General features: G+C 52.7%; 1 protein-coding gene across 4 annotated transcripts in view; it reads left to right on the forward strand.

Moving 5' to 3' along the window:
- VWF (von Willebrand factor) overlaps positions 1–14,202 on the forward strand; it is a 137,189-nt gene that overhangs the window by 77,329 nt on the left and 45,658 nt on the right. For all 4 annotated transcript variants that reach the window (XR_012324549.1, XM_033867156.2, XM_033867160.2 and 1 more), the window contains exons 21-28: positions 1,735–1,869; positions 5,180–5,326; positions 7,537–7,677; positions 7,805–7,918; positions 9,753–9,909; positions 10,457–10,615; positions 11,274–11,409; positions 12,714–14,068. Coding sequence is in view for 3 of the 4 variants with exons in the window: in XM_033867156.2 (XP_033723047.1) it covers positions 1,735–1,869; positions 5,180–5,326; positions 7,537–7,677; positions 7,805–7,918; positions 9,753–9,909; positions 10,457–10,615; positions 11,274–11,409; positions 12,714–14,068 (2,344 nt within the window). In the remaining variant the exon portion in view is untranslated. The remainder of the gene's footprint in view (positions 1–1,734; positions 1,870–5,179; positions 5,327–7,536; positions 7,678–7,804; positions 7,919–9,752; positions 9,910–10,456; positions 10,616–11,273; positions 11,410–12,713; positions 14,069–14,202) is intronic.

Genomic DNA, 14,202 nt, shown 5'->3' on the forward strand with positions numbered 1-14,202 from the left:
CTCTGCCCCCTTTCCCGCCCACGGATTCCTGCAAATTTCTCTTGCTGGTGAGCAAGGAGGGCCGAGCGCTTTGTCCTCCAGGCGGCTGGGCTCTGCGCAGCTTAAACAACTGTGGTCCCTCCGTCTCCGCTCTCGGGGGCGTCAGGGGAGGGGCTCGGTGTGGGTTGGAGGGAGGACCGCAGACCCGAGGGAGCCTCAGCCCCAGAGACAGAGCTGCAGGGCACGGGAGTCAGGCAACGGGGCAGGGGCACCAAGCATGACGCCTGCCCAGCGCACGGGGAGCGAGCCCCCTGCCTCTGGCCCGCGCCCCAGGCTGGCCCCAGAGAGGTGGGCGGCGCGCTGGGGAGACGGGCGTGCACCCCACGACATGCTTTTACCCACACCCAGGAACCCTCTAGGGCTTTCCCACACATCGTCTATGGAAGCCCGTCTTTCTGTTATCTGTCTGCCTCCCAGCCTTGGTAGCAGAAGATGGGGTGATACCAGCTCTGGGGCTCCACTCCCCAGCCAGGTTCACATCTGGGCACCCAGAAAACACGACATTTCAGTGCAGCGAGAGGGGCCGGTCAGACCTACCGCCTCAGCCTAGGAGCCAGTTGGAGCCCCTCCGAGTCGTGCCCCTCGTGGGGCTGCTTTTCCTGCCCCACCGCCAGTGCCGTTGTCCCCTCTGATACTTTGTCCAGGGCCCCCCTCCCTTTCCTCCCTTCCTTCTTTGGGAGGTGTTATCAGGACTTAACTCTTTCTCCTTCAGAAAAATCTCAGCTGGTGACAAAGCACTTGTACCTTCGTTCCCTCTTTTAACTTTCACGATCCCATTAACCCAAGACAAACCCGTTTAACCTACCAATCCCATCAAGTTGGCGGATCCCATCTTACAGAGGGGCACGTCGTGTGTGTGGAATGTATGTATATGTGTGTGTGAGTGTATGTGTCTTTGTATGTGTGTGCATGCATGTGTGTTATATATGTGTGTGGTATGTATGTATGTGTGTGTGTCTTTGTGTGTATGTGGACATGTGTCTCTGTACGTGTGCCTCTGTGTGTGTGTGTGTGTGTTTATGAGGGTCAGAGAGGTAAGTGACTTACTCAATATTATCCAGTAAGTGGCAGAAACAAGGCCCACCCCTAGCTTTTCTGTGCTGGGTGTTTTTTTTCCCATCACATCACAGCAATAGCCACCATGGGAGATATTTGCCAGAAACGTGTCCGCTTTTGCTTCCTTTCTATGCAATTCCCCAGCGAGGACCAGTGCTCCCATACCCTCTGTTCCCTGCTACGGACGGTAGCTCAGCTGGTGTTGCTGGGTCCGGCAGTCTTTGGTTACAGTTCTGGGCCAGCAGTCCAGAGGGACTCCACCAGAACTTAGAGCTGCCAGGTGCCACGTGGCTGGACTGTGCTAGTTCCCCGGCTGAGGCTGGACTAACAGGCTCAGGGGGAGCTGTAGGCGGATGGGTCCACGTTCCCTCTCCCTGTGTCCCTCCTTCTCTCCCTCCCACCTCTCACCACCCCACCCCCCCACCTGGCTGTAGGCACCTGGTTCATAGGTGATGGCTGAGGGTGACACACCTGTGAGTGTCCTCCGTCTCTGTCTGTCTGTCTCTCTCACACACACGTGGACATGGCAAACTCCTGTAACACATCCTTCAAAGGCCTGAGGTGATGGGACGCCAGTCTGCTGATCTGGGGAGGAGCAGCAGGGATAGTGTTTCTATCCTGACACCTGTTTTTCCCCAGGATTACTGTGGCAGTAACCCTGGGACCTTCCGGATCCTGGTGGGGAACGAGGGGTGCGGCTACCCCTCCCTGAAATGCAGGAGGCGCGTCACCATCCTGGTGGAAGGAGGCGAGATTGAGCTGTTTGATGGGGAGGTGAGTGTGGGCTCGTCCCTCCACCCTCATGCCCCTCCGTTGGCTGATGAAGAGCACATGCCGAGTGTTCGTCCAGAACGTGTGTGGATGGAACGTCGTGCAGCCAGTGGAGAGATGAGGTAGCGCTGTATCCTCTGACCTCGCCTCGTCCTGTGAGGGTGGCGGGTGGCAGGTGGTGACAGATTACACGATCCATTTTAGTGGAAGGAAGTGCAGACACACATGTGGAGAAGGGTGTGTAACCATATCTGCACCAGCGTTGGGAGAGCCAGGGCTGACCTCTGGAAGCGACGGGAGATGGGAGGGTGGGAGGACTTTCATATAGGAATCCGTATATACACACACATATATACATATATATTATATGCACAGTATATATACAAATGTACACACACACGAGTATACTATGCATACACACATATACATGTATATTATATACCCACTGTTATATATATTATATATACAAATGTACACACATACACGTATATTATACGTACAAATATATCATACACATATATACATATATATCATAGCCCTCGTATGTATTATATACACAAATGTATATGCACATATATACATATATATCATAGCCCACGTATGTATTATATATACAAATGTATATGCACATATATACATATATATCATAGCCCACGTATGTATTATATATACAAATGTATATGCACATATATACATATATATCATAGCCCACGTATGTATTATATATACAAATGTATATGCACATATATACATATATATCATAGCCCACGTATGTATTATATATACAAATGTATATGCACATATATACATATATATCATAGCCCACGTATGTATTATATATACAAATGTATATGCACATATATACATATATATCATAGCCCACGTATGTATTATATATACAAATGTATATGCACATATATACATATATATCATAGCCCACGTATGTATAAATATAATGTATACAAATGTATGAACACATATGTACACATACATTATGAATGCAAATATGTTATACACAGTACACACATATACATATATGTTAAATCCCACATTTATATGTATTACATATACAAATGTATACACATATATTATGCACACAAGTATACACACAAATGCATATTTATTATATACCCACAGTTTTATGTATTATATATATGAATGTACACACAGGTACACATATATTATGCATACAAATACACACATATATATTATATACCCACATTTATACGTGTTATATATACAAATGTATAGACACATATATGCACGTATACTATGCATACAAATATACACATGTATACATAATATACAGATCTATCCCACATTTACATATATTATATATACAAATATATACACGCATATACACATATATATAGTATATATTATGTACCCACATTATATATTATATACTAATGTATACACACATATACACACTTGTATACATATATTCACAAAAATATATACACACATATACATACATATATATACATATATAATATATATACAAGTATATACACACTTATTATACATCCAATATGTTATATATACACACGCATATATAAATATATATTTTGGGAGATGATGGTGTTTGGGGGGATTTTTACCTTCTTTTATGTTTTTCAGTTCTTTTTAGATAAAATCTTTGCTAAAGAGCTCAAAGTGCACAGACTCAGGCCCTGTGTGCCAAGAGCTCGCGGAGTGGCTCTCAGAGGTCTACCTGAGAACCACCCAGGAGACCTTGTTTAAGACACCAACCTTCAGGTCCACCCTGAGGTCCTGGCTCAGGTCTGGGTGAGGCCCAGGAACCTGCGTCTGAAGTGGCAGGGGTCCCTGGAGCACAGCTGTGCTGGTCTGGCCACATCAGTACCTGGGAGTCCTGGGTCTGGGCTCACCCCTTCCCCGTATCTTCATTTTGTTCCGTGGCCTCAGCCCGCATCCTACCTTCTGGCAAATACCCACCGCTGGGCTTCCCTGGTGGCACGGTGGTTGAGAGTCCGCCTGCTGATGCAGGGGACACGGGTTCGTGCCCCGGTCCAGGAAGATCCCCTGCTGATACCAGGGGGTGGGAGGTGAATTCTCCTCCCTTAGAGAAGATAGCTGTGGAGCAAGCAGGACCTGTTGACTTGGGTCAGCCGTGTCCATTTCAGGGACAGTTCTACTTAGGACAGATGACAGTGGTGACATAGAGTGGGAGGCTGTGCCTGTGGTGTGTCCCCAGGGAGAGGACCTTGGTGAAGGGGTGACAAGTTCCTAGCGTCAGCCTCAGTCTTATGGGTTAGATGGTCAGCCAAGTACCGTGAAACGGGCAGGGAGGGCTCGGCCCCGGCAGCGAGTCAGCGGAGTCAAGGGCTCAGGTCCTTTGGGGGCTGAAGTCTGGGATTCCTGCTTCCAGCGCCGAGCTTCCCTGTCTCCCTGTTCAGCTGTGACTCCTGCTGACGGCAACTCGAGTGGGAGATGGGAGGAAAGGGGAGAATCTAGTGCTCGTTTTAATAAAGCGGTGGATTTATTTTTTAATAAGCCAATAAGGGATTTTATTTTATTTATTTTTTTAACATCTTTATTGGAGTATAATTGCTTTACAATGATTGCTGCTGTATAACAAAGTGAATCAGCTGTATGTATACATACGTCCTCATATCCCTTCCCTCTTGCGTCTCCCTCCCACCCTCCCTATCCCACCCCTCTAGGTGGTCACAAAGCACTGAGCTGATCTCCCTGTGCTATGCAGCTGCTTCCCACTAGCTAGCTATTTTACATTTGGTAGTGTATATATGTCCATGCCACTCTCTCACTTCGTCCCAGCTTACCCTTCACCCTCCCCGTGTCCTCAAGTCCATTCTCTACGTCTGTATCTTTATTCCTGCCCTGCCCCTAGGTTCATCAGTACCACTTTTCTAGATTCCATATACATGCGTTAGCATATGGTATTTGTTTTCCTCTTTCTGACTGACTTCACTCTGTATGACAGTCTCTAGGTCCATTTTAAATCAGTTGCCTAGAGGTGCTTAAAACCATCACCACGTTAAAAACATCTTTAGGGGACCATGTGTATTTAATGATCAAGTGTCCAAAAAATTCTTTTCATGACGTGATAGGTGATCTTCTGCCAGTAGGTTTCATTGTATTTTTAATCTTGTAATTATGTTTTTGCCGCCACCTCTTTATCCTAGGATTCTTGGAGAGAGGTAGGCAAGATGGACGCAGCTCTGGCCGAACGGGGCAAATGACCAGCGGCTCTGGAGGGCCGCGGGGCGGGGGGAGCCGGGCCTTACACCTGACCATCAGTGTCCTGGTCTCACACTGCGTCCTCCCTCAGGTGAGCGTGAAGAGGTCCATGAAGGATGAGACTTACTTTGAGGTGGTGGAGTCCGGCCTGTACATCACTGTGCTGCTGGGCAAGGCCCTCTCCGTGGTCTGGGACCGCCGCCTGGGTATCTCTGTGTTCCTGAAGCAGACTTACCAGGTGGGTGGCCCTTCTCCGCTTCCCCCTCATCCTGTCCGGTTGCATCTTCAGCTTCCTGAGCAGCAGTCCGCGGCCCCCGCCCGCCGTCTTGGGGGAGGGTGGGTGGTCACCTAGTCCAGCCTCCCTCCCGCTGCAAATAAGACTCAAGGGTTAGCGTTCACCTTGGCTGTTCCCGAGACAGGCTGTCTCTGAGAAGGAGGGAGGGTTCCCGGACCCTGCAAACAGTCCCTGGAGTGGCCTTGCTAGGCAAGCAGTTTATATCCACAAAGGAAGGAAAGAAAAGATGGGCAAGAGCTATTCTCAAGGTTTCTTAACCTCAAGAGGCAAATGGTCATGCATGATGTTATCATAACTCCGCAGAGCGTGCCAGGTGCACCCTCCCACGGGGCCACAGGCCAGCACCGGCCGGCGCTTGCAGTGAAACCACTCAGCACCTGCTTTGGGGAAAGCTGCTTGCAGTATCCGTCCAGGTTCCGATGGTTTGCTGGGACTTCATTTTCTCTGACGGGCATGAATGTGACAAGTGCTCTGTCTGCCCTGGTGGCAGGACAGACCTTCCCGGCAACTGTTCTAGGCACTGTGGATACAGCAGGGAAAGAACTATATATAACTATGCATACATATGTATCCATGGTTATGGTCATATATATAGTTATATATATATAGTTATATTTATATGTATCTTAGCTTCGTATTAGTTTCCTATTGCTGCTATAATAAATTACCACAGACTTAGTGGCTTAGAAAAGCAACACAAACAGATTATCTTCTGGTTCTGGAGATCAAAAGTATACAATTGGTCGGCAGGGCTGCATTCCTTCTGGTGGCTTTAGGGGAAAATCTGTCTTCTTGCCTTTCCTAGCTTCTGGGGCTGCCCACATCTCTTGGCTGTGGTCCCATCCTCCATCGTCACAGCCAACAGCATAGTGTCTTCCACTCTCTCTGCTTCTCTCTGTCACATCACATTTCTCACTCTGACTTCTGTGCTCCTTATGAGACCCTGTGATTGCACTGAGCCCACCTAGATGATCCAGGACAGTCTTCCCATCTCAGGACCCTTAACGCAATCACACCTGCAAAGTTCCTTTTGCCACGTGTGGTAACATATTCCTGCTTCTGGGGATGAGAACGTGGATATCTTTGCGGGCACCATGGTTTTGTCCACAACAACCGTGGTGGAGATCATATTCTAGTGGGGATATTGTGTGTTTTAGACTGGTTGGTCTGATGAGACCCGTCTCAAAGGGTGTGAGTGGAGTCTTTGTGGAAGGGAGGGAAGGAGCCGCGTAAATGTCCTGACTTGAGAATTCAGGCAGATGGAGTGGCAGGTGCCAAGGCCCTAAGGTGGACGGTGTTTGCGTTTGGACACGGAGGCCAGGGCGGCTGGAGAGGAGGGGCTTGGGGTGACTGGTAGTTACCAAGGGCAGGGACGGGGCAGGGGCCATGCCATGGGGGCTGTCGGGCCATGTAAAGATCTCTGTCCTTTTGTCCATGTTTCCCAGCAAAATAGAATAAGTCACATCTCTTTGTCCCGAGGCAGGGCTCCAAATTTGTTCTGAGAGCATGGCATCTTTTCTTTTCCAGGCCAAGTAGCTCCGGTTTTGTCCAGGGTTCTTATGTGATGGTTTCCACCCATTCATTCATTAGTCGGTCAGGACTTGTGTCCTGCAGCCCATGATAGGTGAACATGGAGTTGAGGAAGATATTACGTCAGCCCTGGGGGCATTTAGTGCTGGCCAGCCTGCTCCGAACAGGCTGCAGTTGTTTAGGTAAGGGACTCACCTGTCCACGGTCAAGTAGGACTAGAACGTTCCCCCCTCAGACTTCTCACATTCTCATTGGTGTAATGCTGGACCAGCTCCTCTTCTGCTCAGACCCTTACTGGGGCAGCTGATGGTTTATACTGCAGACACCAGGGCCCTGGAGGCCTAGTTGGCCATCCAAGGGACATGGGTGGGCTGCCTCTCTTTGTGAATGGCCTTGGTTTCCTTAACCTTAACATGAGGTCATTGTGGAAGCCGGGCAAAGGCCTTGGCAAGGTCAAGACTTTGCTGGTCACCCTGGTCTCCTTCTGCGTCTCCCTCCCTGTCCCCTCCCACCCTCCTCTTCCTCAGGCGAGCCTGCCTCCCATGCTGCCTGGAACCCTTGCTTTCCTGACTCAGAGTTTGCTCTGAGGTTTGCAAAGCTTATGCTCCCAACTGGTCCCCCAGGAGCAGGTGTGTGGCCTGTGTGGGAACTTTGACGGCATCCAGAACAACGACCTCACCAGCAGTAGCCTCCAAGTGGAGGAAGACCCCGTGGACTTCGGGAATTCCTGGAAAGTGAGCCCGCGGTGCGCCGACACCCAGAAAGTAGGTCGGGGTCGCGGTGTGGACCGTGGGCGGTGGGTGCTAGGGCCCGTGGCGGGGGCAGAGCCTGGGGAGAGGGCCTCTTGGAGCCCTTCCGGGTCCACCTGTGTACTCCTGCCCGGTTCCCCAGGTGCCACTGGACCCCTCCCCTGCCACCTGCCACAACAACGTCCTGAAGCAGACGATGGTGGACTCCTCCTGCAGCATCCTCACCAGCGACATCTTCCAGGAGTGCAACAGGCTGGTGAGGGCGGCGGGGCCCCCGGGGGCAGGCGCTTCTAGCTGTGGTTGCTTGCAGGAGCCTCAGGGATCGTCTGCAGCTTCTCACCTCTCTTGGCTTCAGGCTGGGGAGCAGAAAGAATAATCGAGGGTGTATGAGGAGAGCAGTGCCCGGCAGATCGTTTTTCTGCATGGTTCTCTGGGCATCCAATGCTGCTGCTCTTCCAGCCTCAGTCTTAGGGCTTGTCGCCCACAGATGATCTTGTCTCCGACATCAGAGCAGGAGCTTCCTTCTCCCATGCCCACCGTGTCTCTGGCCCCGGGCACCGCGCCGCTGCCCCCGTTCCCAGGTCTTGTCTCACGGAAACTCCTTTCTGGTCTTGAAGCCAGATTTTCAGCCTGCACTCTATGGCTTCTTTCTGTGTCTTTTGTTGTTGTTTAATTTTTATTTTATATTGGAACGTAGTTGATTAACGATGCTGTGTTTTAGATGTACAGCAAAGTGATTCACTCATACATATACATGTGTCTATTCTTTTTCAAATTCTTTTCCCATTTAGGTTATTACAGAGTATTGAGCAGAGTTCCCTGTGCTACACAGTAGGTCCTTGTGGGTTTTCTATTTTATTTTATTGAAAAAAATTTTTTATTGGAATATAGTTGATTTACAGTGTTGTGTTAGTTTCTGCTGTGCAGCAAAGTGAATCAGTTATACAAAGACATATATCCACTGCTTTTTTTTTAGATTCTATTCCCATATAGGCCATTACAGACTACTGAGTACAGTTCCCTGTGCTCTACAGCAGGTTCTTTTTGTGTCTTTATCTCACAAGGTGACAAGGAATTCCCCAAACAAGTTTCGATGCAGTTTTCTCTCTATCTCTGTCTGAATGTATATACGCACACCTGTGTATGTGTGGGTACACGTGTGTCTATGTATATGTACACACACACACACACAGCCAGGTGCACACGCGTGCTGCTCCGTGGCAGCTCCCTCGTGGGAGTGACGGTTGAACACCTGTGTCTCAGCTCTTTCTGTCCATCCAGTGGTTTTTAATCCCTCAGGACCCGAAGGATACTTAGGATCCCCTGGTTTGGTGGAGACCCGAGGCACCTGAGCTGGAAGGGCGGGGACAGTGAGAGGGTCAGGGAAACCGGGGCTGTTGGGCACAGTGACCGGCTTAACGTCCGAATTCATCCTCACCACAACTGCCCTGAACAAGGTGGGTGTGGGGGGCACGTCTGGGGCAGCCGAAGGTGAGAGGTGGCTCCTGAGACTGAGCACGGACCGACGGTGGGCTTCCTCTCCGGGGAGATCTAGGGTCGGAGTCCAGGAGCACCGGGCCGGCCACGGTCCAGCACGCTAGCCTGTAGCATCTCAGCGAGACAGTGTGAGTGGTCCTGATGTGTTTCCTCAGTCTCTTTGCTGAATGGAGGCCAGGAAAGAGTGTGTTTGTGTTTGTGTGTGTGTGTGTGTGTGTGTGTGTGTGTGTGTGTGTGGTGTTTATGTAAAACACGCAGACACCCAAGAGGGTGGGAGTGGCTTATGGGGACGGATGGATGGCTGAGCAGGTACGTGGACAGATGGACAGAAAGGAATGTTCTTTTGAAAAATTCTCAGGCACATCTCTTCTAGGAGAGGCTGACAGGGTTGCTTTTTTCCCCTTTTCTTGCTGGACTCCACATAAGAACGTAGGATTTCTGCCTTTTTACCCATTTCCTCCTTGGGACCATTGCCTCACATCTTTCCTTCTGTCTGGAGCCCCTGTCCCTCCTCTGACCACTGGAACATTCACGCCCAGACCAAGAGCCAGAGTCCCCAAGTGCAGCCCAGGCCACCTGCGTCTCCCTTGCAGGTGGACCCCGAGCCATACCTGGATGTTTGCATCTACGACACCTGTTCCTGCGAGTCCGTCGGGGACTGTGCCTGCTTCTGCGACGCCATCGCTGCCTACGCCCACGTGTGTGCCCGGCACGGCGAGGTGGTGGCCTGGAGGATGCCCACGTTGTGCCGTGAGTCCTGCTGTCCCTCGTGGTCCCAGACACGCCCCTCCCCCCTCGCGCATTTAGACCTTGGGTGGTGAGGAAGGGCGCCTTGGTGGGGGAGAAGACAGAGACCCATGCGGGGGTGATGGCCGAGGCTGAAGGGGGCTAAGGCACGCATGGGCATGAGGAGGCGTGGGGCTGGAGACAGCGATGGGGAGAGAGCAGTGGGGAGAGAGATTCAAGGAAATGGAGAAGAGGGAGCAGTGACGAAGAGAAGAAGGTGGTCAGAGTGTCTGTGATTAGACACGATCACATTTGCCGTCGTGGTCAAGCAGCTCAGACTTTATGTTGCGCCTTCCTTCCTGCATGTAAGTGGGTGATCGTTTTTATGAGGAAAATGGATTCAGAACCGCGAGGCTCCTGGCTCAGGGGCTCTCAAAGCCTAGACGCCTCTCACGTGGTGACTCCGTAGTTCCCCAGTACCCTCATCCCCTCCTTGGGGCCATCTGTCTGGGGTTGCCCAGGGTTGCCCGGTGCTTTAATAACGGTCCTGCCTGTTTTGGGGTCTGCACAGCCCAGAGCTGCGAGGAACGGAACCTGCGGGACAGTGGGTACCAGTGTGAGTGGCGTTACAACAGCTGTGCTCCTGCCTGTCCCGTCACGTGCCAGCACCCTGAGCCGCTGGCCTGCCCCGTGCAGTGTGTGGAGGGCTGTCACGCACACTGCCCTCCGGGTGAGGCCCTGGCCCCCGCGGGGAAGGGGTGCGGGGCTGGGATGGTCCTCAGGAAAGCTGGCTCCCTGCACTGCTTCTTCTCGGCCTCGCCTGGTGGCGCCCTGTCCCCAGCCCCACTACCCTAGGTCGTGTTTCCGTGTCCTTCCACCAAAGCCAGGCCAGCTGTGGTTTTTGTCAAGCTGAGCTCCCATGCGGTGCTTCTGGGGTCTATTTATGGGCGTATCATCTAGAGCAGCGCTTTCTGGTAGAACTTTCCGCAGTGCTGGGAAAGTTCTATTCAAATGTGGCTCCTGTGTCTGAGGAACTGAATGTTCAATTTTATTGAACGTTACTTAGTTGAGATTTAAACGTAACCAGCCGCACGTGGTTACTGGCTACAGTATTGGATAGCACAGATCTAGAGTTATCAGATCTCTCCTTCGGTGGAGGAGCAAAAAGACCCTTGGAGATAAGATTTGCTTTGTCCTGGGGTTTGGAGGAGGCGAGGTGGGGGAAGGAACACCCCCTCCTAATTTTTCAGAAAGAAGGATGCTCCCTAAGCAGTGAGGGGACCCTTGGGGGAGGCAGGCAGAGCTGGGACAGGCCTTCTAGTGCAAGGAGGGTCTTCCTTGTGGGAAAGGTGGGAACTTTGGCTCCTAACGAGAGGCTTCGCGTGCAGGGAAAATCTTGGATGAGCTTTTGCAGACCTGTGTCAACCCTGAAGACTGCCCTGTGTGTGAGGCGGCCGGGCAGCGCTTAGCGCCCGGGAAGAAAATCACCTTGAACGCCGGGGACCCTGAGCGCTGCCAGATTTGGTAACACAGTCCCCCTGGTTGTCCGGAGTGATGGGTCTTACTGTCTTACCTGGGGGCCTGCCCAGAAGTGTCGGCTTGGGGAAGAATGTCCTGTTCTTACTTCCTTTGCTTCTCTGTCTTTGAGGACCGGCTATATTTCTTTTCCAGGAAATATCTCTCAAGAGATTTAGGTTTTCTAGCTCTTCTTGCTGAAGGAAGGACGTGGTCTCTTCTTATCCTTGGAGGTGGCATCTAGTCCGGGGACAGGCATCTATGGAAGTCAGATTTCTTTTTTACTGGAGGTGGGGATGCAGGGCAGGAAGAGAGGTGGAGCCCCTGACTCTGCAGTGGGGCACAGACACCTCGGGCCATGGCCAAGGTCCCAGGATGCGGCTCTTGTAACTGGGAGTCACGGGTCGCTGCCCCCGGGCTCCCACCGGGGTTGAAGGAGAAGGTTCTAGCCTGTGTGGGTCACCGCCGCAGGCAGCTTGATTTCTCCTGTGGTCTGACGGAGCCTGCCACTTTCCAGGACACTGGTGAAAGAGAGACGTGCCCAGGGGGTTGGAACTTTGGCCTGGCGGGGTGAGAATTTGTGTGGGGGGCTTGGGGCTGGGTGTGGAGCACAGCTAGACCCTGGCACAGGATGGGGGTAAATGGTGGGTCCATTGCAAGAAAGAATGAGTGAGTCACTGTCGTTCTCTGTCTAACGTCTTGGAGACCCCCGTGTGCCACTCCCAGTACTTTATTCTGCCGGATCAAGCTGGGATTTTGCATCTTTATTCATCTCTCTGAAATGATTTTACTCCAGTTTTCCTCTCTTCCTTAGGGCCCAACATGTTAACATAGTACAGAATTCATGCAGCTTAAATTCTGTTGTAATAAATACTGAAACGCGTTTGTCTTCGATAGAACATTTATAAGGCCTGCTCAGCCTCAACATCTTAGAGCAGTGTTTGTCTTTGGAGATATTTGGGAGAAGGCTTGGATTATAATTAAATATTTATGTTGCTAGAGACATAGGTTGAAAATAAACCAACTTTGAATGGCTGTGTGGATTGCTAAGAAAGAAGAAAGATTCTTTTTCAGGTCCTAGGGTGGGTGAAATCTTTGGCTTTCAAGGGGATCAAAACTCAAGGGAAGTGTCTGTGTGTGTGTGTGTGTGTGTGTGTGTGTGTGTGTGTATGTGTGTAGGGGGGCTGCTTGGGGACTATGTTAAACATGGTGTCTCTCTCGAGTGGGGAGTGTTCCTTGGGGTCTCGGGTTCGGTGGGCTGGGAAGTGCCCAGAGGTTCTTCCTGAACCATTTCGGTCTCTCCCCTCTTGCAGTCACTGTGATGGTGTCAGCCTCGCCTGTGAAGCCTGCAGGGAACCGGGAGGCCTGGTGGTGCCCCCCACAGAAGGCCCGGTTGACCTCACCACCCCGTACGTGGAGGACACGCCGGAGCCGCCCCTGCACGACTTCTTCTGCAGCAAACTCCTGGACCTGGTCTTCCTGCTGGACGGCTCCTCCAAGCTGTCTGAGGCCGACTTCGAGACGCTGAAGGCGTTCGTGGTGGGCGTGATGGAGCGTCTGCACATCTCCCAGAAGCGCATCCGCGTGGCCGTGGTGGAGTACCATGACGGCTCCCACGCCTACATCGCACTGCAGGACCGGAAGCGGCCGTCGGAGCTGCGGCGCATCGCCGGGCAGGTGAAGTACGCGGGCAGCGAGGTGGCCTCCACCAGCGAGGTCTTGAAGTACACGCTCTTCCAGATTTTCAGCAAGGTGGACCGGCCTGAGGCCTCCCGCGTGGCCCTGCTGCTCACGGCCAGCCAGGAGCCCCCCAGGCTGGCCCGGAACTTGGTCCGCTACGTCCAGGGCCTGAAGAAGAAGAAGGTCGTCCTGGTCCCCGTGGGCATCGGGCCCCACGCCAGCCTCAGGCAGATCCGCCTCCTCGAGAAGCAGGCCCCCGAGAACAAGGCCTTCGTGCTCAGCGGCGTGGACGAGCTGGAGCAGCGGAGGGATGAGATCATCAGCTACCTCTGCGACCTCGCCCCCGAAGCACCTGCCCCCACGCAGCGGCCGCTCACGGCCCAGGTCTCCGTGACGCTGGCGCCCAGGAGGAGCTCCGTGGTCCTGGATGTGGCGTTCCTCCTGGAAGGGTCGGACAGCGTGGGCGAGGCCAGCTTCAACAGGAGCACAGAGTTCTTGGAGGAGGTGATCCGGCAGATGGACGTGGGCCAGGACGGTGTCCACGTCACGGTGCTGCAGTACTCGTACGTGGTGACCGTGGAGCACTCCTTCAGAGAGGCGCAGTCCAAGGAGGACGTCCTGCGGCGGCTGCGGGAGATCCGCTACCGGGGTGGCAACCGGACCAACACCGGGCTGGCCCTGCAGTACCTGTCGGAGCACAGCTTCTCGGCCAGCCAGGGGGACCGGGGGCAGGCGCCCAACCTGGTCTACATGGTCACGGGAAGCCCGGCCTCAGATGAGATCAGGCGGATGCCCGGAGACATCCAGGTGGTGCCCATCGGAGTGGGGCCTCGCGTGGACGTGCCGGAGCTGGAGAAGATCGGCTGGCCCCAGGCCCCCATCTTCATCAAGGACTTCGAGACGCTCCCCCGAGAGGCTCCTGACCTGGTGCTGCAGAGGTGCTGCTCCAGAGAGGGGCCGCATCTCCCCACCTCCGCCCCCGTCTCAGGTATGCGGGCGCCTTGCATGGGGGCGAGGACTTGGGGGCACTGGGGGTGGCCTTGGTGGAGACGCGATTCTCAGGTTCAGATCTGGCTTCCCTGCTCTGTGCCTTCGGCCAGACCCCTGCCTTCAGAGTGTCTG

Source organism: Tursiops truncatus, chromosome 11, assembly GCF_011762595.2.
Source record: "Tursiops truncatus isolate mTurTru1 chromosome 11, mTurTru1.mat.Y, whole genome shotgun sequence".
In the NCBI taxonomy this organism is placed as follows: domain Eukaryota; kingdom Metazoa; phylum Chordata; class Mammalia; order Artiodactyla; family Delphinidae; genus Tursiops; species Tursiops truncatus.